This window comes from Myotis nattereri (assembly GCF_964212035.1).
Source record: "Myotis nattereri genome assembly, chromosome: 8".
NCBI classification, from domain to species: domain Eukaryota; kingdom Metazoa; phylum Chordata; class Mammalia; order Chiroptera; family Vespertilionidae; genus Myotis; species Myotis nattereri.
In genome coordinates, this window is record NC_138083.1 from 13,457,041 (window position 1) to 13,479,186 (window position 22,146).

General features: G+C 43.7%; 2 protein-coding genes and 1 pseudogene across 3 annotated transcripts in view; 2 read left to right on the forward strand and 1 right to left on the reverse strand.

Moving 5' to 3' along the window:
* The first annotated feature begins 1,854 nt into the window (after positions 1–1,854).
* Positions 1,855–5,800, forward strand: NANP (N-acetylneuraminic acid phosphatase). Its single transcript, XM_081096767.1, has 2 exons — positions 1,855–1,987; positions 5,033–5,800. The coding sequence occupies exons 1-2, from the start codon at positions 1,901–1,903 to the stop codon at positions 5,687–5,689; spliced, it is 744 nt and encodes a 247-aa protein (XP_080952893.1). The 5' UTR covers positions 1,855–1,900; the 3' UTR covers positions 5,690–5,800.
* A 3,583-nt stretch (positions 5,801–9,383) lies between these two features.
* On the reverse strand, positions 9,384–11,593 carry LOC308523898 (heat shock cognate 71 kDa protein-like; annotated as a pseudogene). Its single transcript has 2 exons — positions 9,944–11,593; positions 9,384–9,682 (listed from the first exon to the last, which is right to left on the reverse strand). The product of its transcript is annotated as a heat shock cognate 71 kDa protein-like (transcript).
* Positions 11,594–19,046: 7,453 nt separating this feature from the next.
* Positions 19,047–22,146, forward strand: part of NINL (ninein like) — a 109,285-nt gene continuing 106,185 nt past the window's right edge. Inside the window, exon 1 of the mRNA XM_081098037.1 lies at positions 19,047–19,289. The gene's annotated coding sequence lies outside the window, so the exon portion shown is untranslated. The remainder of the gene's footprint in view (positions 19,290–22,146) is intronic.

Here is a 22,146-nt window from a genome sequence, read left to right on the forward strand (position 1 = left end):
ATTTATTTAATTTATTTTTTTTAAATATACTTGATTGATTTTTTACAGAGAGGAGGGAAGAGGGATAGAGGGTGAGAAACAGATGAGAGAGAAACATCCATCAGCTGCCTCCTGCACACTTCCTACTGGAGATGTGCCCGCAACCAAGGTGCATGCCCTTGACCGGAATTGAACCTGGGACCCTTCAGTCTGCAAGCCGACACTCTAACCACTGAGCCAAGCCGGTTAGGGCTATCCCCTTATGATCTTGACGACCCCCTTTCCCTCAGCAGGAAGTAACTATGGAAGAAATGGCCTCCATCCCTAGTCCATAAAACGAAAAGGCTGGAATATTAGATTTGATCAAATAATAGAAACGATACCCTCTCCCCTAGGAAACTGACCTTTAGATCATTTTGCAACTGACATTCCTTTCCACTTAGACCACATTCCATTTGCTAAGACCCCTATCTTTCCACTCCACACTTGCCCAGGATCCGGACCCACTCAGAGAACTCCCCACGGACAAAGCCTGCTTAGGGTCCTTTAAAATCTCTGACTCCACCCTAACCGGTTTGGCTCAGTGGATAGAGCATCGGCCTGCGGACTGAAAGGTCCCAGGTTCAATTCTGGTCAAGGGCATGTACCTGGGTTGTGGGCACATCCCCAGTAGGGGGTGTACAGGAGGCAGCCGATCGATGTTTCTCGCTCATCCATGTTTCTAACTCTCTATCCCTTTCCCTTCCTCTCTGTAAAAAATCAATAAAAGATATTTAAAAAAATAATAAAATCTCTGACTCCCCGTCCCTGAGTGCTGGTGCCATTGTGGGGCTCAGCCCATCTGGTATCCAGATGACCGAATAAATGTATAATCCCTTCCCACTTTTGGCCTTGGGCGTTCCTCCTTGGGGATCCTAACAGTACCCACCAATGTAAAAGTAGTATGTGTCTCTCCAGCTTTTTATCCAAATCCCAGAGTTTTCCCTGCTTTGCTGCCTCCTATCCCCTTGCTCTACCACCAATGGATTTCATGTAACCATCCTTGCCTCTCCCCCTTTTATTCTAATGTATAAAGTAAGCTGTAAAACTGCCATTCTCCAGAGCATTTTCTTGAGCCACGGAGATTCTGCTCGCCACAATGATCAATTTGGCTCAAATAAACTCAGTTCTCTATAGGTTTGGACATTTTTTTCAAAAAAATGTATTTTTATTTACTGCAGAGAGGAAGGGAGAGGGAAAGAGAAACATCAAGGGCGAGAACCATTGATCGGCTGCCTCCTGCCCGCCCCCTACTGGGGGTCGAGCCCGCACCCGGACACGAACCCTGGACCGGACTCCAAGGCGCCCTTAGTGGGCGGGCCGACGCTCTCTCCGAGCGAGGGCAGGTTTGGACATTCCTTACGCTCCGTTACTCACGGTGACCCACCACGGCCATCGTCGCAGACTTAGTGTGGTAGACACACAGGTACCCTAACCTAAGGCAAAGGCCCAGTGACGTTTCAGAGCCCCCGCAGCTCCGCGTACTATACACCGGCCACCCTGCCGCCTGCACGCCTACCCCGAAAAGCCAGCTTCTCCGTCTCCTTCCTGAGCGCCAGACGTCACGACCCCACCACCACCAAGCCCTCCCCAGCCCCGCCCCGGGACAGCAAGAGGAAAAAGAGATTAGGTACCAGCGGATCAGGTAACCACGCCCGTGGTGACGCAGTTACCGCCCCCGGCGCAGCCCGGAGACCTGGGTCCCGGAGCGCCACCGGATCTCGCGCTCCTCCGCCTCCCGCTGGCGTTGGGGAGGGGGCGGGGCAGGGAGGGTCAGGTGACCCATAACGCTCCGCCCAGGGGTTCGCGGCCCGGTGACCTGCCTTGCGCATGCGCGGCCGAAGCCAGAGTTGGAGCATCGTGTACTCCAGCAGCTGTTGGGATGGGGCTGAGCGTGCGCGCCGTTTTCTTTGACCTGGACAACACGCTCATCGACACGGCGGGGGCCAGTAGGAAAGGCATGTTGGAGGTAATGCCCCGGTACCCGCTCCCCCGGTTCAGTTCCCTTCGCGTCCTCCCTCCTCCGCTTACCCGGCGCCCGGAGTGCGGGATCCCGCAGGGGACCCGGAACTCTGGCCTCTGCTACTTTGAGACTCCGGTGCGGGAGCCGCGGGAAAGGGTGGGTGGGCCGGGAGGCTGCCTGCCCTCAAGCCTGGCGGCCTGGGTTACCTGCCTGTCTACTCGCAGGCTCCGGCAAGCTGGGTTCTTTTTTTTTTTTTGGTGCCCGTGACCGGAATCGAACCTGGGACCCTTGAGTCCACAGGCCAACGCTCTATCCACTGAGCCAAACCAGTCTGGGCAAGCTGGGTTCTTGAAATTCGTTCCAGCGCTTTGGGACCCAGAAAGGTGTCATTAAAGCTGCCACGATGGCAGAGTTGAACTAAAACGTAGGAAGACTTGTCACCGGGCTTTCTTATTTAATATATTTTTATTGTGATTTCAGAGGAAGGGAGAGAGATAGGAACGTCAATGATGAGAATCATTGATCGCTGCCTCCTGCACGCCCCACACTCGGGATCGAGCCGGCAACCCAGGCCCGTGCCCTGACCGGGAATCCAGCCGTGACCTCCTGGTTCATAGGTCGATGCTCATCCCTGAGCTAAGCCAGCCCGGTTTCAGAGGATCTTTGAAGAGATCTAGGAAGTTACACAACTATCAGCTGTGAGCCTGGACTTAATCGATTCTAGAGAATTTTCACTGCCGAAAGTTTTCTCCTGTGATCCCAGGGAGTGGTGGAGTAAGGGAAGTGAAGGAATTGAATACAGTTTACATAAATGAGCAGGTTCCTGTTGCGAATAATTGGGGAATTCTTGAGATAGTATGCAGAACAGACTTTATGCTCCTCCCAAGGAGCAAGAAGGCTGTGATATTGATTCACCAATTTCTGTCCCTCATTGGTTGAGGCTTGCTCCCAGGCAACACTTTGGCCTCAGCCTATGTGTATGGGTGCCCCTGAGGCCAAATAAAGCCCTATGGGCCTAGGCAGAGAACCCCAAGTACTTACAGTGTGAAGCCATCGATATAGTATAGGGAATAGTGTGTGCCAAGGTGATTTGGGTAGCATCTCGTATAGCCTGGGACTCATGGCCCTTTACAGACTGATTCCAAGCAGCCTCTAGTCCAGGGGTGGGCAAACTTTTTGACTCGAGGGCCACAATGGGTTCTTAAACTGGACTGGAGGGCCGGAACAAAAGCATGGATGGAGTGTTTGTGTGAACTAATATAAATTCAAAGTAAACATCATTACATAAAAGGGTACGGTCTTTTTTTTTTTTTTTTTAGTTTTATTCATTTCAAACGGCCGGATCTGGCCCGCGGGCCATAGTTTGCCCACGGCTGCGTCTCATCTCTTAGCATCCTCCCTCACATGACTTTCATTTTGGCTGAACTAAGCTTCTTGCCTTTCCCAGTTTACAAAATTCCAAGCTCTGTGTCTTTGTTCATTCTGTTCCTTCTCTTTAGAATGATTTTTATCGTCTTCCCATTCCCACTTTAGGGGCTTGGTAACTGCTTTAAATATTACTTCCTCTGATAAGCCTTATCTAGCAGTCCTGTGGAATGACTTGCTCCTTTTTATTTCCACAGTCGACATTCATAAGATTGTCATAGCACTCAACCCAGTATTTGTGGTGGTTGCATACCCAATTTCCCCCAGATAATGTCATGAAGACAAGAGACCCAGTCTCCAAGTGCCTGATACAATAGTGTAAAGGCAAGCATGTGGACTTTGGAAGCTCACGCAAGTTACATAACAATCCTGAACTTCTATCTCCTCATCTCAACAAAGGAACTCTGAGAGTTAGAAAGGTAGAGATAATGTATGTAAGCACTGGGCATAATGCTTGCCACATTAGGGTCTTAGTAAATGTTAGAAGACAGGCCAAATGAATAAGAACCTAATGTAATAAAAGCCAAGATAAAGAGCTGTGGAGACATGAGGAGGTGTGCTTAATTCTGAAGAGGGAATCAGAACCAGGGTAGCAAAGAGAGTGACTCAAAACTACTTGGAATTTTTAAAATCTAGAAACCCAGGTTTGGAAGAAGCACTGGATCATTAAACTGCTGAAATCACAGAACATGCTTGATTCCATTAGAGCTACATACACATTTTTAAAAGTACAGAATTAACCCGGCAGGTGTGGCTTAGTGGTTGAGCATCAACCTATGAACCAGAAGGTCAAGGTTTGATTCCCAGTCAGGGCACTTGCCAGGGTTGCAGGAGGCAGCCAACCAATGGTTCTCTCATCATTGATGTTTTTTTTCCTTTCTCCCTCTCCCTTCCTCTCTGTAATTGATAAAAATATTTTTTTTAAAAAAGAAAAGGTGAGGTGAACTAGTGTTATTTCTGGAGTCTAAATAATAGTTAGAAATTTAAAATATTTTACTAAGTATAAGCACAAGTCCATGTGTTTATGACCATAATGAAATGTGGTGGACTTAAACTGCTAAAAGAAGGATTTTTATTAGTTGTATATAAAGAATGTTTATAGACTAGAAATTGGTTTAAAAAAATTATATATAAATGAGCTGTCTAGAGAGGTTGGGAGATCTTTACTCTGACGTTCTTTAAAAATAAGACCGATTCCCAATGGAAATGGTGTGATAACAGATCTACCAGACGACAGCTCTATTGGAGTGGAACCCTGGCCAGGTGGCTCAGTAGGCTAGAGTGTCATCCCGTGCACCCTGGTGGGGTTGTGGGTTTGGTTCCCAGCTGGGGCACATGCCTGGGTTGTGGGTTTGATCCCCAGTCAGGATGCATGCAGGGGGTGGCCGATGAATGTTTCTCTCACATTGATGATTCTCCCTCCCTCTCTTCCTTCCTCTCTCTAAAAATCAATGAAGAGCATATCCTCTAAAAATAATAATATCCTATAAAATAATAATAAATATTGGGCGGAAAAGAGGAGTGGAGCTAGAATCTTTTTGCTCTGGGTTTATAGGGTCACATCTTCTCCTGGCATAACTATTAAAGACATAAAGTGTGTTAATGGAGCTGTTTTCCTTTACTTAGGTAATAAAGCTCTTACAATCAAAATACCATTACAAAGAAGAGGCTGAAATAATTTGTGACAAAGTTCAAGTTAAACTCAGCAAGGAATGTTTTCGTTCTTCCAATATATGCATTACAGATCAAAGGACTTCACACTGGGAGGAAGCAATTCAGGAAACGAAGGGTGGTGCAGCCAACAGGGAGTTGGCTGAAGAATGTTATTTTCTGTGGAAATCCACACGTTTACAGCATATGACACTAGCAGAAGATGTCAAAGCCATGCTCACTGAACTTCGAAAGGATGTCTGCCTCCTTTTATTAACAAATGGAGATAGACAGACCCAGAGGGAGAAGATTGAGGCTTGTGCCTGTCAGTCCTATTTTGACGCCATCGTCGTAGGTGGAGAGCAGAAAGAAGAGAAACCGGCACCTTCCATATTTTATTACTGCTGTGATCTCCTTGGAGTACAGCCTGGGGACTGTGTAATGGTTGGTGACACACTGGAAACCGATATACAAGGAGGCCTCAATGCAGGGCTGAGAGCAACAGTCTGGATAAATAAAAATGGAATAATGCCGCTGAAGTCATCGCCCATGCCACATTATATACTTTCTTCTGTGCTAGAGTTACCTGCTCTCTTACAAAATATAGACTGCAATGTCAGTATGTCAGTTTAAAGGAAATAAAAAGGCATGGTCTATCTGGAAACCTAGAATAAATTAGTACAAGTTAATTTTAGTAGTGTGATTGAGAAAACCTGAATAAATATATTATTTGTTAATCTGTGACTTGAGGTTTTTAAAAATTTGTTTTATTAATCGTTTAGCATCTGGGATCCAAGGAGATACCAAGCAGGATAACTTATATATGGGTACACAAATACAGGTTTTATGTACTGACTTAAAAATAAATATTTTTTAAAAATAGACATTCTAGCCCTAGCCAGTTTGGCTCAGTGGATAGAGCGTCAGCCTGCAGACTAAAGGATCCTGGGTTTGATTCTGGTCAAGGGCACATGCCCGGGTTGTGGGCTCAATCCCCAGTAGGGGGCATGCGGGAGGCAGCCAATCAATGATTCTCTCTGATCATTGAGATTCATATCTTTCTCTCTCCCTTTCTGAAATCAATGTATATATAAAGAAACTTTAGAACTTTAAAAAAAATAGATATTCTAAAACATATGTAATAGAACAACTGGATCTGGTTAATATGAAATAAGTACTAGGTCACATGCAGACCAAGGCATTTCATTTGAGAGTATTTTGTATATTTTTGAAAATATATATGCCATTTTTTTGCCTACTTAAATGTATACTTTCTTTTATTAATCTAATTTTTCTGCATTACCTCTTTTCTGAGGGGCCTCCAATTTTCCTTTGCTATAAATATGACAAATAGATTCCTCCAATAGAAAAAGCTGTTCAGCCCGACTGGCGTGGCTCAGTGGTTCAGCATGAATCAGGAAGTCACGGTTTGGTTCCTGGTCAGGGCACACATGGGTTGCTGGCTTAATCCCCAGTGGGAGGCATGTAAGAGGCAGCTGATCAATGGTGCTCATCATTGATATTTCTCTCTCCCTCTGCCTTCCTCTCTGAAATCAATAAAAATAGCTGTAAAAACTCAGCATGTGGTACTCCTTTTCTATTATCACATCTTTCCAGAGTGAGCTTGTAGTTTCCTATTAGTCTTTACTGCTTATGGAAGTATTTTTACTATCTTTTCCCAAACACACAATGAAGTTGAGGGAACTAGACTGAAGATAAGTGCAATTCATAAAAGTCATTTTCCTTTTGTGGATACATCAGAAGGGAACTGTCTTGACACAGCCTCACCCGGCACCCTCACCCCACCTCCATCTGTTCTCTACTATGAATAGTTTCATGCATCTGACAAAAACTAATAGAAAATTAGGTTTTTCTAGGAATCATTTCAGGGTGCAACTTTAATATTTGACTCGCTCTTCTTGGTGTTACCATCCTCTTAAGTCTCCTGTTTTTCAAATTTTAGAAGATATGATTCACAATTTCTGTATCCAATTCAGGGTTCATTTTGAGCTTACTAATTAATGACTCCATTGCAAAGCATCTTGCAACTAGAAAAATTTCTCTAGATAGTCTCATTATTTCACCAACTTAGAGTAAAATGATTAAGGAAATAAGAAATAATGACGTGGGTTGTTTTTTGGTAGTTTTTTTTTTTTTAACTTGTATAAAAAAAACTAATGTAAGATATTAGACTCTGTTAGGATTACTTAGATTCTAAAATGTGCCTGTCCATGAACTTGTGACCAATTATTTCCTGTCTACTATCAAGAACAGGATTGTCTGCCAATGTGCAAAAGCCCTGTTGGGTTTACCCCTCTTGATTTTTTTAAAACTATATTTTTATTGATTGCAGAGAGGGAGAGAAAGATAGAAACATCAGTGTTAAGAGAGAGTCATTGATCAGCTACTTCCTGCATGCCTCACAGTGGTGACTGAGCCTGCAACCCGGGCATATGCCTTGACTGGGAATCTAACCTTGCCCTTCTGGTTTATGATCGACGCTAACCACTGAGCCACGCCAGCTGGGCTACTTCTCTTGATTTTTAAAAATGGGGCTGTGCAATTGACTATCTCAGGATGCTGTTGCTATAAAGCTGAACATTAGTTGCCCTGGACAGTGTGGCTTGGTTGCTTGGAGCATCATCCCTTACGAAAAGTCGTGGATTTAATTACTGGTCAGGACTCATACCCAGGTTGTGGGTTCCATCCTTGGTCTGGGTACATACAGGAGGCAACCCGTCACTTTTCTTATCTCTCTCTCTCTCTCTCTCTCTCTCTCTCCTTCTCTCCTATCTCCCTCTCCCTCTCCTCTTCCTTCTCTCTCTAAAATCAATAAAAACATCCTCAGGTGAAGTAGAAATAAAAAGTCTTTTAAATAAATAAAACTGAACATTTGTGAACAGAGTATGTTTATGTGTAGTTCCAGGTATGGTGCCCATGTGACTGACCGAAATTATATTTTAGCTATTTAAAAACTTAACAGTGCCTGATTGGTGTTGTTCTTATATCAATTAGGGGCAGAGCTATTTCATGCCTGAAACACATAAAATGATAATTGCTAGGTCTTGGAAGGGAAAAGATCAGAAACACTGGTCTCATAGTAAGTAGATTATTAGTACTAACTGAGGCTTAGGAGGGAGTGTAGTTTTAAAGTTTGTGGAGATGTGATTACTCTAGTAACTTCTAGATAACAGTTAGTAGGTAGTTCTAGCACAACTCCATTAGGAGTGAACGTGTCACCTAACAGTTTTGTGGCAATTGTGCAATAGGACATGGATATATGTCATTCTGCACATGCTAATAAAACTGGGTGCCATGAGAATAATAAATGGGTCACTACTGGCTTTCAGAAAATTGGGTGGGGGTCTAGTATGGTAATACTGGAACTATCTCAGAGGGCAGTTACTGTGAATCATGTATTCTCAGGAGCCAGAATATATTCAAATCCTGAGTTTCTGCCCTTTAACTGCCAGTGTGGTCTTAGATGCATTTAATCTGCCGGTTTCTTGCCTGAAAAGTGAGTTTTAATAAGTTGTTGGAAAAAAATAAAACAAGAGAAGCACTTAAAATGGGGCCTGGCACAGTTGTAGCTAATAATATATATGATCATTATCTTTTTCAGGGTTCAGAAAAAAAAAGTGGGGGATCTTGACAGAAAAATAATTATGTGCACAATTTCTCTAATAGATACTGAGGGTTTGTCCTTTTAGCTATCCCACAGATGAAGGCAGTGTCATAGCCATAACACTAACTGGAAAAAAGGTTCATCACTCATAGATCACAGTGGCAGATCTCAACAAGATAGCTTCTAGAATGTTAAGTGAGCAGTTCTTCAACAAAAGTGATCTGGGGATAGAAATGGAAATAATTGAGTTTCCTTGTCTTCATAGTTTGTATCCTATACAGTGAAGGAATGCAATATTATTTTCCAATTATGCCCATCCTTAGAGAAGGACTTTGTGGCTTTCTGACTTCTGAGTGGAATATTACAGAAGATATTAAGAAATCTTGAGCCTGGCCAGCGTGGCTCAGTGGTTGAGTGTCCACCTATGAACCAGGAGGTCATGATTCAATTTCTGGTCAGATACATAATCAATAAAAATACATTTTATTTCTTTTTTATGGTGCCAATTTTAATTAGTTTTAAGGCATCGCGTTTTCCACTTAACAATTCAGTGTTGTAAAGTGCATTATTTACTTTCCCTGTGCACATAGTCCATATTAAGTATCAAGAATGCCCAGTTATTTACTATGCAGCAGCTCAACTTTTAAAATTGCCATGGAATTTGCTACAAATTTGCATCCTTCACTATTTTGTGTGGGAAAATGCTAAACCTATGCTCAAAGTTGGCTTAATCAACCTCTTCAAGGGTGGGCCCAGAGGAGACACCACCAGATGGAGGTGCTCTGCCACCAGGAAAGCCCCCAGGCATTCCTCCTGGCATGCCTCCTGCACCCTGGTACAACTCGATAATGATGAGGTTGCAGATTTTTTTCCAACTCCTTCTGCTGATGTTCAAATTCTTCCTTTTCCGCAGTCTGGTTCTTATCAAGCCAATGATGATTTCATTGCACTTGTCGAGACTCTTGTTTGTCCTGATTGATCTTGCCTTGAAGTTTTTCATCTTTTTTTTAAAGTTTTTTTTTTGTAATATTTTTATTGATTTCAGAGAGGAAGGGAGAGAGATAGAGAAATAGAAACATCAGTGATGAGAGAGAATCATTGATTGGCTGCCTCTCCTGCATGCCCTCTACTGGGGGCGGGGGGGGGGGGATCTAGCCTGCAACTTGGGCATGTGCTCTTGTCGGGAATCGAACCTGGGACCCTTTAGTCCACAGGCCAACGCTCTATCCACTGAGCCAAACTGGCTAGGGCAGTGTTTCAACGTTAACAGTTGCTTTCATGTTGAATGCATAGGATTCAAGTGACTTCTTGGAAGACACCTGGTCCCACTGCTTCTCATCTTTAGCTTTGAACTTAGCTTCTTGGACCATGTGCTCAATGTCTTCCTTGCTCAGACAACCCTTGTCATTAGTGATGGTAATCTTGTTGTCTTTTCCTGTACTCTTATCCACAACAGAGACATTGAGGATGCCATTGGCATCAATATCAAAAGGGACTTCAATCTGAGGAACACCATGAGGTGCAGGAGGTATCCCTGTGAGTTCAAACTTGCCAAGCAGGTTGTTATCCTGGGTCATGGCACACTCACCTTCATAAACCTGAATGAGCACACGAGGCTGATTGTTGGAGTAGGTGGTGAAGGTCTGTGTCTGCTTGGCAGGAATGGTAGTATTGCACTTGATGAGGACAGTCATGACTCCACCAGCCATCTCAATGCAAAGGGAAAGAGGAGTGACATCCAATGCCAAGGGAAACAGGAGTGACATTCAACAGCAGCAAATTTGGGGCATTTTTGGACTTGTCTCCAGAGGGAATGGCTAACTGGACAGTTGCACCATAAGCAGCAGCCTCATCAGGGTTGATGCTCTTATTCAACTCTTTTCCACTGAAGAAGTCCTGTCGGAGTTTCTGAATCTTGGGAATATGGATAGAACCACCCTCCAGGACAATATCATGGATCTGGGACTTGTCAAGTTTGGCATCTCAAAGGGCTTTCTCTACAGGGTCCAGGATGCCAGGAAAAGGTCAGCATTTAATTCTTCAAATCAAGCATGGGTGATAGAGGTATAGAAGTTGATTCCTTCATAGAATCAATCTCAATACTGGCCTGGGTGCTGGAAGAGAGAGTACACTTAGCACGTTCACAAGCAGTACGAAGGCAACGGACAGCCCTCTTGTTCTCACTGATATCCTTCTTATGCTTGCATTTGTACTCTGCAATGAAATGAACTCTGCAGAAGTTCATTTGGTTGTCAAAGTCTTCTCCACCTAAGTGGATGTCCCCAGTTATAGATTTTACTTCAGAGATTCCATCTTCAATTACGATAATTCACCTCCCAAGTCAAAGATCAGCATGTTTCTTTCAGCTCCAATCTTTTTGTCTAATCTGTAAGCATTAGCAGTGGCAGTTGGCTCACTGAGGGTTCTAAATACATTGAGACCAGCAATAGTTCTAGCATCTTTGGTAGCCAGACGCTGAGAATCACTGAAGTAAGCAGGTACTGTGACAACAGCATTGCTAACAGTCTTCCCAAGGTAGGCTTCTGCAATTTCCTTCATCTTTGTCAAAACCATAGATGACACCTCTTCTGGATAGAAACTTTTTGTCTCTCCCTTGTATTCTACTTGGACATTGGGCCTGCCAGCATCATCATTCACCACCATGAAAGGCCAATGCTTCATATCAGATTGAACAATAGCACTTAGCATCAAAAGCTGTGTTGGTAGGATTCATTGCTACTTGATTCTTTGCAACATCACTGATCAATTGTTTGGTATCAGTATAGACAACATAACTTGGGGGTGATTTGGTTTCCATGATTGTTGGTAATTTCCACTTTTCTATACTGGAAGACACCCACACAAGAGTAGGTAGTGCCAAGATCAATGCCAACTGCAAGTCCTTTAGACATGGTTGCTTGTATCTACACATGGCTTTACAGACCAATCGGAACAACTGCCCCCACATTCAATGAGGAATAAAAATGTATTTAAAAATAATAAACAAAACAAAGTCTAAAAAAATACAAAAGATCAATGAAATAAAATGTTGGCTTTTTGAAATGATAAAATTGATACACCTTTACTCATACTCATAAAATAAATAATAACAACAACAACAGAAATACACTAACTCAAGCAGGAGACTCCCAGGGCCTCCATGTGACCTCTGAATCACCGCTGCTGTGGAACCAGCACCAGTACAACAGTTTGGAGGAGTTCAGCATTAAGCCTCACAGTCAGCCGCCTGAGGGTTGAGCCGCCCACAAATGCGACAACAGCAATTAAAACCCAATTACAAGAGGAAGGCTTACATAACCCACACAAGGAACATTCCTAGAGCACACAGCTCAGGAGATCAAGGAGACAGCACCACGGGGTCCCACACGACACCTACTACAGAAGACCAGCCCGCCAAGACTGGGAGTCATAGCAGATATACCTACTAGATAGAAACAAGCACAAAGAGACAGCCACGATGGGGAGACAAAGAAACATGCTCTAAATGACAGGACAAGAGAATTCTCCAGAAGATGAGCTAAATGTAATGGAGATAAGCAATTAGTCAGATACAGAGTTCAGAGTAATGACTATAAGGTTGCTCAACAGCATAAAAAAGACGTCAAAACCATGAAAAACAACCAGTCAGAAATGAAGAATGACATAGCTGAAAGAAAGAATACATGGCAAGGAATAGACAGTAGATCAGAGGAAGCAGATGATTGAATCAGTGAATTAGAAGACAGGGTAGAAAAAAAATCACTCAATATGAGCACCAAAAAACAAAAAAAATAATTAAAAAGCAGGAGGACAGTTTAAGGGAACTTTGGGACAACATGAAACATAACATCTGCATCGTAGGACTACCAGAAGGATGATAAAGTGAGCAAGGATAGAGAACATGTTTAAAGAAATAATGACAGAAAACTTCCCTAACCTGGTAAATGAAAAAGTAACACAAGTTCCGGAAGCACACAGAGTCCCCTAAGATGAACCTAAAGAGGCCCAAATCAAGACACATCACAATTAAAATGCTAAAAATTAAAGACAAAGAGAGAAGGCAGCAAGAGAGAGATAGTTAGTTACCTACAAGGGTATTCCCATAAGGGTGTCAGCTGATTTATTTTATTATTATTTATTTAGAATATTCTTTTTAAAATTATTTTTATTGATTTCAGAGAGGAAGGCAGAGGGAGAGATAGAAACATCAATGATGAGAGAGAATCATTGATTGACTGCCTCCTGCACACCCGCTGCTGGGGATAGAGTTCGCCACCTGGGCATGTGCCCTTGACTGGAATCGAATCCGGGACCCTTTAGTCCGCAAGCAGACACTCTATCCACTGAGCCAAACCAGCTAGGGCTCAGCTGATTTTTTAACAGAAAGACTACAAGCCAGAAGGGAATGGCATGAAATATTCAGAGTAATGAAGAAAATCAAGGATCTGAAATCAAGACTACTGTATCCAGCAAGACTATCAGGCTATCATTTAAAATTGAAGGTGAAGTAAAGAGCGTCTCAGATTTAACACACACACACACACACACACACACACACACACACACAAACACAATAGTGTGGTGAAGGCCTGGAGTGTGTGGTGGGTGCAGGCTAGGAAGGGCCAATGGGGAAAAGAAAGGGGACATATGTAATGCTTTTAACAATAAAGATAAAAAAGAATAATAAAAATAAATACATAGTTTTTTAAAAAGAATAAAAATGGCAATAAATAAGTACCTAACAGCTGAAACTGGTTTGGCTCAGTGGATAGAGCATTGGCCTGCGGACTGAAAGGTTCCAGGTTTGATTCCGGCCAAGGGCATGTACCTGGGTTGTGGGCACATCCCCAGTAGGAGATGTGCAGGAGGCAGCTGATCGAGGTTTCTCTCTCATCGATGTTTCTGACTATCTCTCTCCCTTCCTCTCTGTAAAAAATCAATAAAATATATTAAAAAAAAAATAAGTACCTAACAATAATCTTTTTTTTTCTTTTTTTTTTAAAATATATTCTATTGATTTTTTACAGAGAGGAAGGGAGAGAGATAGAAAGTTAGAAACATCGATGAGAGAGAGAGAAACATCGATCAGCCGCCCCCTGCACACCCCCCACCGGGGATGTGCCCGCAACCCAGGCACATGCCCTTGGCCGGAATCAAACCTGGAACCTTTCAGTCCGCAGGCCGACGCTCTATCCACTGAGCCAAACCGGTTTCGGCCCTAACAATAATCTTAAATGTAAATGAATTAAATGTTCCAACCAAAAGACATAGGGTAGCTGAATGGATAAGAAGCCATGACCCACATATATGCTATCTACAAGAGACTCATCTCAGAACAAAAGACTCACACAGATTAAAAGTGAAGAGATGGAGCCCTAGCTGGTTTGGCTCAGTGGATAGAGAGTCGGCCATGCGGACTGAAGGGTCCCAGGTTCGATTCCGGCCAAGGGCATGTACCTTGGTTGCGGGCACATACCCAGTAGGGGGCATGCAGGAGGCAGCTGATCGATGTTTCTCTCTCATCGATGTTTCTAACTCTATCCCTCTCCCTTCCTCTCTGTAAAAAATCAATAAAATGTACTTTAAAAAAAAAGTGAAGAGATGGAAAAAATATTCCATGCAAATGGAAATGAAAATAAGCTGGAGTAGCAATACTTATATCTGACAAAACAGACCTCAAAACAAAGACCATAAAAGACAAGAAGGTCACTAAATAAAACTAAAGGAATAGATCCAGCAAGAGGATACAAACCTGCTAAACATATATGCACCCAATATTGGAGAACCTAAATATATATATTTAAAACCTATTGGAGGACTTTTAAAGAGAGATCAGCAGCAACATAGGCATAGTAGAGGACTTTAACACTCCACTGACATCACTGGATAGATTTTCCAGACAAAAAATCAACACGGAATCAGCAACCTTAAATGACACACTAGATCAGATGGATTTAATTTATATTTACAGAACATTTCATCCCAAAGCTGCAGAATATACATTCTTCTCAAGTACACATGGAACGTTCTCAAAGATAGACCACATCTTGGAACACACAATAAATCTTAACAAATTCTAAAAGATTGAAATCATCTCAAGCATCTTCTTGGACCACAGTGACATGAAACCAAAAATCAATTACAATAAAACCACTAAAAAACATTCAAACACATGGAGGCTAAATAGTATGTTATGAAACCATGAATGGGTTACCAAAGAGATTAAGGAAGAAATAAAAAAAACTTCCTGGAAACAAATGAAAATGAACACACAAGAAATCCAAATCTGTAAGACACAGTGAAAGCAGTCCTGAGAAGGAAGTTCATAGCATTACATGCATACCTCAAGAAACAAGAAACATCTCAAATAAACAATCTAACCCTACAACTAAAATAATTAGAAAAAATACAAGAAAAGCACAAAGTAGAAAGAAGGAAATAAAAAAGATCAGAGCAGAAATAAATGACATAGAGACTAAACAAATAACAATACAAAAGATCAATGCAAGCAAGAGCTGGTTCTTTGAAAAGATAAACAAGATTGATGAACTTTTAGCCAGACTCACCAAGAGAGAGGACAGAGATTAATATAATTAGAAATGAAAGAGTTGAAGTAACCACTGACATCACAGAAATAGAAAGAAATGTAGGAAAATACTATGCCAACAAATTGGACAACTTGGGTGAAATGGACAAATTCCTAGAAAGATACAATTTTCCAAACTGAACCAGGAAAAATCAGAAAACCTGAATAGATCAACAACAATAAGTGAAATTAAAACAGTAATCAAAATACTCCTAGCAAACAAACTCCTCGACCAGATGACTTAAAAAATTTTACCAAACATTCAAAGAAAAACTAAAACCTATCCTCCTCAAACTATGCCACAAAATTCAAGAGGAAGGAAGACTTCCAAACACTTTTAATGAGTCAGCATTATCCTAATTAAAAAACCAGCCCTAACTGGTTTGGCTCAGTGGATAGAGCGTCAGCCTGCGGACTAAAGGGTCCCAGGTTCGATTCCAGTCAGGGGCATGTACCTTGGTTGCGGGCACATCCCCAGTCGGTGGTGTGCAGGAGGCAGCTGATCAATGATTCTCTCTCATCGATGTTTCTAACTCTCTATCCTTCTCCCTTCCTCTCTGTAAAATATCAATAAAATATATTAAAAAAAAAACCAGATAAAGACAACAAAGAAAGAAACTTATAGGCCAATATCAATAAAATATTAACAAATCGGATTAATACATTACAAAGATCATACACCAGGACAAGGTTGGATTTATTGTGGGGATGCAAAGTTGGTTCAATATTCACAAGTCAATAAATGTGATACATCACATAAACAAATGACGGCTAAAAAAATCACACGATCCTATCAATAGATGCAGAAAAAGCATTCAACAAAATCCAGCACCCATCTCTCTATATAAAAAGCTATTATGCAAAGTGTCCCCTTGAGAATTCAACTGGGAGACCAGGAGTTTAATTGCTCGCTATGATGTGTGCTGACCACCAGGGGGCGGCGCTGAATGAAGAAAGGCCCTGGTTGGCAGCTGGAAGGCTCCGATAGGCCCTGATCGCCTGCCAGGGTCTAGGGACCCTACCCTGCATGAATTTAGTGCACTGGGCCTCTAGTCTATTATAAAAACTCTCAACAAAGTGGGAAAAAAGGAAAATTCCAAAGTGGAAACAAGGCTTTCATCATATTCAACATGACGAAAGCCATATAGGAAATACCTACAGCTAACATCATACTCAATATGCAAAATCTAAAATGTTTTCCTTAAGATCAGGAAGAAAACAGGGATGTCTGCTTTCACCACTCTTATTCAACATAGTGCTGGAAGTCATAGCCACAGTGATCAGACAAGAAGAAATAAAAGACATCCAAATTGAAAAAGAAGAAGTAAAATTCTCATTATTCACATGACATGATATTGTATATAGAAAAACCTAAAGAACCCGCCAAAAAATGACTAGATTTAATAAATGAATTTGGTAAAGTAGCAGGATACAAAATTAATATCCAGAAATAGGTGGCATTTTTATATACTAATAATGAACTCTCAGAAAGAGAAACCAAAAAAACCCACAATCCTGTTTACTATTGCAACATAATAAATAAGGTACCTAGGAATAAACTTAATCAAGGAGATAAGCTACCTATGCTCAGAAAACTATGGGTCACTGAAAAAAAATAGTGGAAGACACAGACAAGTAGAAGTATATACCATGTACATGGATTGAAAGAATTAACACCATTAAAATTTCCATACTACACAAAGCAATGTATAAATTCAATGCAATCCCTATGGAATTTATACTAATGGCATATTTTTATGGATACAGGACAAACATTTCAAAAATTTATATGGAACCAAAAAGATCCCAAATAGCTATAGCAATCTTCAGAAAGAAGAACAAAGTTGAAGGAATCACAATACTGGATATCCAACTATACTGCAAAGCCATTGTAATCAAAACAGCCTGGAACTGGCACAAGAACAGGCATATAGAGCAATGGAACAGAACAGAAAACCCAGCTGTCAACCCACACCTCTATGGTCAATTAATATTTGACAAAGGAGGCAAGAGCATATAATGGAGTCAAGTTAACATCTATACTAATAAAACGGTAATATGCTAATTAGACCAGATGTCTTCCGGACATCCATCCGGACAAAACCACAGCAGCTGCGAGGGCTGGCAGCACGGGAGAGGCCATGCTGCGAAGAGAGCCCCTCCCCCGATTGCCCCACCAGTCGCCCCACAGATCGACCCTGATCGCTGGCCAGGCCTAGGGACCCTACCCATGCACAAATTTCGTGCATCGGGCCTCAAGTGCTGATATAAAAAAGAAAGAACTCTTACCATTTGCAACAGCATGGATGGACTGGAGAGCATTATGCTAAGCCAGCGGTTCTCAACCTGTGGGTCGCGACCCCTTTGGCGGTTGAATGATGCTTTCACAGGGGTCACCTAAGACCATCCTGCATATCAGATATTTACATTACGACTCATAACAGTAGCAACATTACAGTTATGAAGTAGCAACGAAAATAATATTATGGTTGGGTCACAACATGAGGAACTGTATTTAAAGGGCCAGAAGGTTGAGAACCACTGTGCTAAGTGAAATAAGCCATTTGGAGAAAGATAAATATCACATGATCTCACTCATTTGTGGGATATAATGGACAACATAAACTGTTGAATAAAATATATGCAGATACATAGAAGCATCAAATAGACCGTCCAACCTCAGAGGGAAGAGAGGAGAGGCTGGGAGGGGGTGGGTGAGAGATTAACCAAAGGACTTGTATGCATGCATATAAACATAACCAAAGGACACAGACAGTAGGGAGGCGAGGGCATGTGCTGGGGGGTGGGAGCGGCTGGGGTGAGTCCATCTCTAACTTCTGTGACCTCACACACCATACTTCCCATGCTTACTCTTCCCATCACATTGAAACATCCCGGGCATCCTCTAGCCTCAGGGCCTCAGCAAACTGCTCCCACACATGTCTGCCTGTCTCTTTCCAGGCTTCCTTTTGACCTTCACTTAAAATGTCACCTCCCCACTGACCTTCCCTGGCCAATCTCCTATACGCTCTGTCCCTGTCGCTTACATTGCTCCACTTTAGCATTTGTAACTACCTAACATTTATAATATTTAAGTTTTTAACTTGTTTTCCAGCTGTAAATTCCAAATGGGGCAGGGATTTTTTTGTTGTTGCCCCTGTCCCCACACCCCCAATTGTGATTGCTGTATTCTCGGCCCCTAGGAAAATTTCTGGCAATGAGTGGATATTTAATAAAAATTTCTTGACTGGCCATAACCGGTTTGGCTCAGTGGCTAGCGTCAGTCTGCAGACTCAAGGGTCCCAGGTTCGATTCCGGTCAAGGGCATGTACCTTGGTGCGGGCACATCCCCAGTAGGAGACGTGCAGGAGGCAGCTGATCGATGTTTCTCTCTCATGATGTTTCTAACTCTCTATCCCTCTCCCTTCCTCTCTGTAAAAAATCAATAAAATATTTTAAAAAAATTTCTTGACTGTATAAATGATGGGAAGATAGTAACCAGAGGTCTTATGACTCCCAGTTTCCTCAACTATGATCTGAGTTATTGCTATTGCCTTGTCGGCCTCCAGTTGTTTCCAGAAGAGGATGCTGGACCAAGAAGCAAATCCCACGGGGATCAGCGAGGTCGGCGAGCGGCTCACACCTGAGGCTTGCACTTTGCAGAAATACCCCAGAGGCAGTGGAGGCGCCTTGGTCCACACTGGCAGCAACATACACAGCCGCACACGCCATACCCGGTCCCTGGGGACTAATCGGCCCGCCCCGCCCCGCGCACTTCCGGTCCCGCCCCGCCTGGCCAGCGCCCCGCTCCCCGCTCCGCCCGGCTCCTGGTTTGGCCTGCGGTCCCGGCGCCGAGGACCAGGGGGCGGCGCCCGGCGGCCCGGAGAAGCGCAGCATCGGGACCTTCTGACACAAAGAGCGGCGGGCGGACGCGGGTGGGAGCCGCGCGCCTGCCCAGTGCCCTTGGGCCGCGTCCCTGGGACCCGCGCGCGGGCGGAGACGGTGCGTCCCCCGCTGCCCAGGTGAGCGGGGTCGGGGCGGCCTGCGGGGCGCACGTGCGGGCCGGGACCGGGTGCGGGCAGGGGCCGGGCGCTCCTCTGTGGGGGCCGCGGAGCCTGGAAGTCAGCAGGTGGGACGCAAGTGTAGGCGCCCGCGACCCTGGACGGAGCGGAGACGGGTGAAAACCTGCGGTTCTCCTGCCCCGCGTCCCTCGCCGCGGCGCTCGGGGGCTGCGGCTGCGTGGGGTCCGCGTCTTCCCCTCGCTGCGGGTTTGGGGGCTGCAGGCTCGGTCAGGGTGACCTGGCGCCCCGCGTTTCCCGTCGCCGCCGAGGGCCGGGGTGGTCCTGCGGGAGGCGGCTGCGTGGCCAGCCTTTCTGAGCCGGGTCCTACCATTCGGCCGTTTCCCAAGTGTCGGTGCCCCTTTGAGCAGCGTTTGCAGCGTCCCGGCTGCTTTGCTGAAGCGGGCGTTCGACTCCCGGCGTGCGATCCGGGATGGGGATGGGGCGGAGCCGGTGTTTTCACGGGGAGCGTGGAAGGGTGGCCGACTGGGGAGAGACGGGGGAGAGCCGTGGCCTAGGAGGGTGACTGCAGCCTCTTTGCCCCCCCAGATGCGCCGCCGCCGGTGACCAGGTCCTCCTTTGCCCATCCTGCCCCTGCCAACTCCAATCCTTCAGGCTCCCCGGGTCACCTCCAATCCTCAGACAAGTCGAATTATTAGATAGAATCATCTCCTGTAAATAAGATTGCGTTCCACCATAGAACAACTTTTTAGGATGTACCTGTTTCCTTTTCTTGTGTTAGGAGTTTGCACTTGGAAAACGGTTTGAACCAAGAAGCCTCTGTCAGGGGGCAGAAGAGTCCGTTTTATCTGTTGTCCTATAGTTGTTTGGCAGAATCGCCCCTTTCCTCACCACAGAGGCTGCAGGAGTCTTCTCAATCTCTTTAGATGTTTCACGCGCATAAATATGCCCCGGGGCGTTGTTAGGCGCTCCCTGGAGGTCTGTGTTTGCCCAGGATGGAAGTGAGGCGGGGTCATTTGGGTCCTGTCTGCTCTAGGAGACTTAGGCCAAGCTCTGGAACAGGGAGGCAGGGCCGGGGGTCCGCGGGAGAGCTGTGATGGCCTGGAGAAGCTCAGAGGCCCCACCACCAACACTGTTAATCGGAGGGAAGGGTATGAGTTGATGGTAGTTGGTGGTGACTTTCTTCTTAGAGGCCTTTGCTGTGGATTCCAGGTTTTACACATTGGACTTTGAATACTTTTAAAAGAAGAAGATTAAAAAAAATGAATGATAGTTAAAACTGGGCTATTAAAAACAACACTATCAGCAGCCTCACAGTTTTAATAGCTTTGTGCAAGAGTGTGTGTGTGTGTGTGTGTGTGTGTGTATATATATATATATATATATATATATATATATATATATATTTAAGAGTATGTGTATATTAAAAGAGAAATGCTAAGGCAGTTAGAGAAGCAGGCTACCACCGTGGTGCCCCTGTTGTTTGATGTACAAATCATCCAGTGGTTTAAAATATTACAAATCTAACTGGGCTGTATTGGCAAAACAAAGCTGCTTTGCCACAAAGGTGTATGTGTTTAATTATAGTTTGTATTCAATAAAAACTAGAGGATAATCATTTTGTAGAATGAAAAAAATAACCTTTTCAAAGACCTTGAACTTCAGATAACATTTAATACCATCACATTAGAAAGAGAACACTTTCTAGAGGAAAAGTGAGGCTTTTAAATGAAGAGTTTATATAAACTTTGATAGAATACTGTTTTCCCTAAATCATTTCCCTGGTGAACTGACAGTCATTTGCTAACAGCATTTGTAAGTCCCTAGTGTTAGTGCATCCTTTGTTCTGAGTCCTTAAGAATGCTTGGTGGTGGACAATAGAGTAACAAAAGAATTGCAAAGTGTATTAACCATAAGTGTTCAAGGCATTTAGATCTTGCCCTTTCATGGTGATTGACTTTGTATACTAGTTTTTTAATTTTATTTGAAGATGAAACGTGTGACATTTGAGACTTGGGGCATCTGAGAGGTCCTTCTGATCATATTCTTTCTACTTTGGACAGTTAGGTTTGGTTTTGCCATAAACAGGTGGTTGCTAGATATCTTTTCTTCCCTGGCTCAAGAAAAGTCTAGAAAAAGGAGCCAAAACACAGTGTCCTGGCGCGTCCCCCCCCCCCCCCCCCGCCCCCGCAACTAGAGGGAATGGCGCCCTCCAGCCTGGAAAGACATTTCCAGAGCCATGGCCCCTTCCTTGTTCTCCAATTCCATGGTCATTCCGTAATGAATGGCAGTGGCCATAACTGCACTCTAGATTTGGGTTTAGCTTAGTCCTTGGTTTCAAGTACAAATTAGGAATTCAGGCTCAAGGCCAGAGATTTTGTTATTCACAAGCAAGAGGCCAAACCTTTGGGTCAGACTACCTGGAGCTATGTGGAGGGTGGGGTTAGCAGAAGGTTTTTGCTTCCCCATCTTTGGGATAAAGTTGAGCCTCCTGGTGAGAGTTCCCCGCCAAAGGATTCTGACTGTTGTCTGAACCAAGGGCAGAGAAATCTTATGGAGCATGTTCTCTATGTTTATCTTCTTTTCACAAAAGTTGGAGCATGCCTCTGGTGCTGCCTATTTTTTGTCTCTCTCAATCCTGGATTGTCCTCTAGGCTTTAGGGATAAAATGACTTCTAGCTTCTCAGTCTGATTCATAGTCTGCCTTCAGTTGAAATCATTTGTTTGTCAAATAAACCAAAGTCTTCCAGGTAACTGTGATGCACTCAAACTGGAGAAGCTTTGGCATATGCGTTGACTGTAATTTTGTATTTCATTAGGCAAAACTGACAAATCTTTTTGTGTTATGAGAAACACTTTT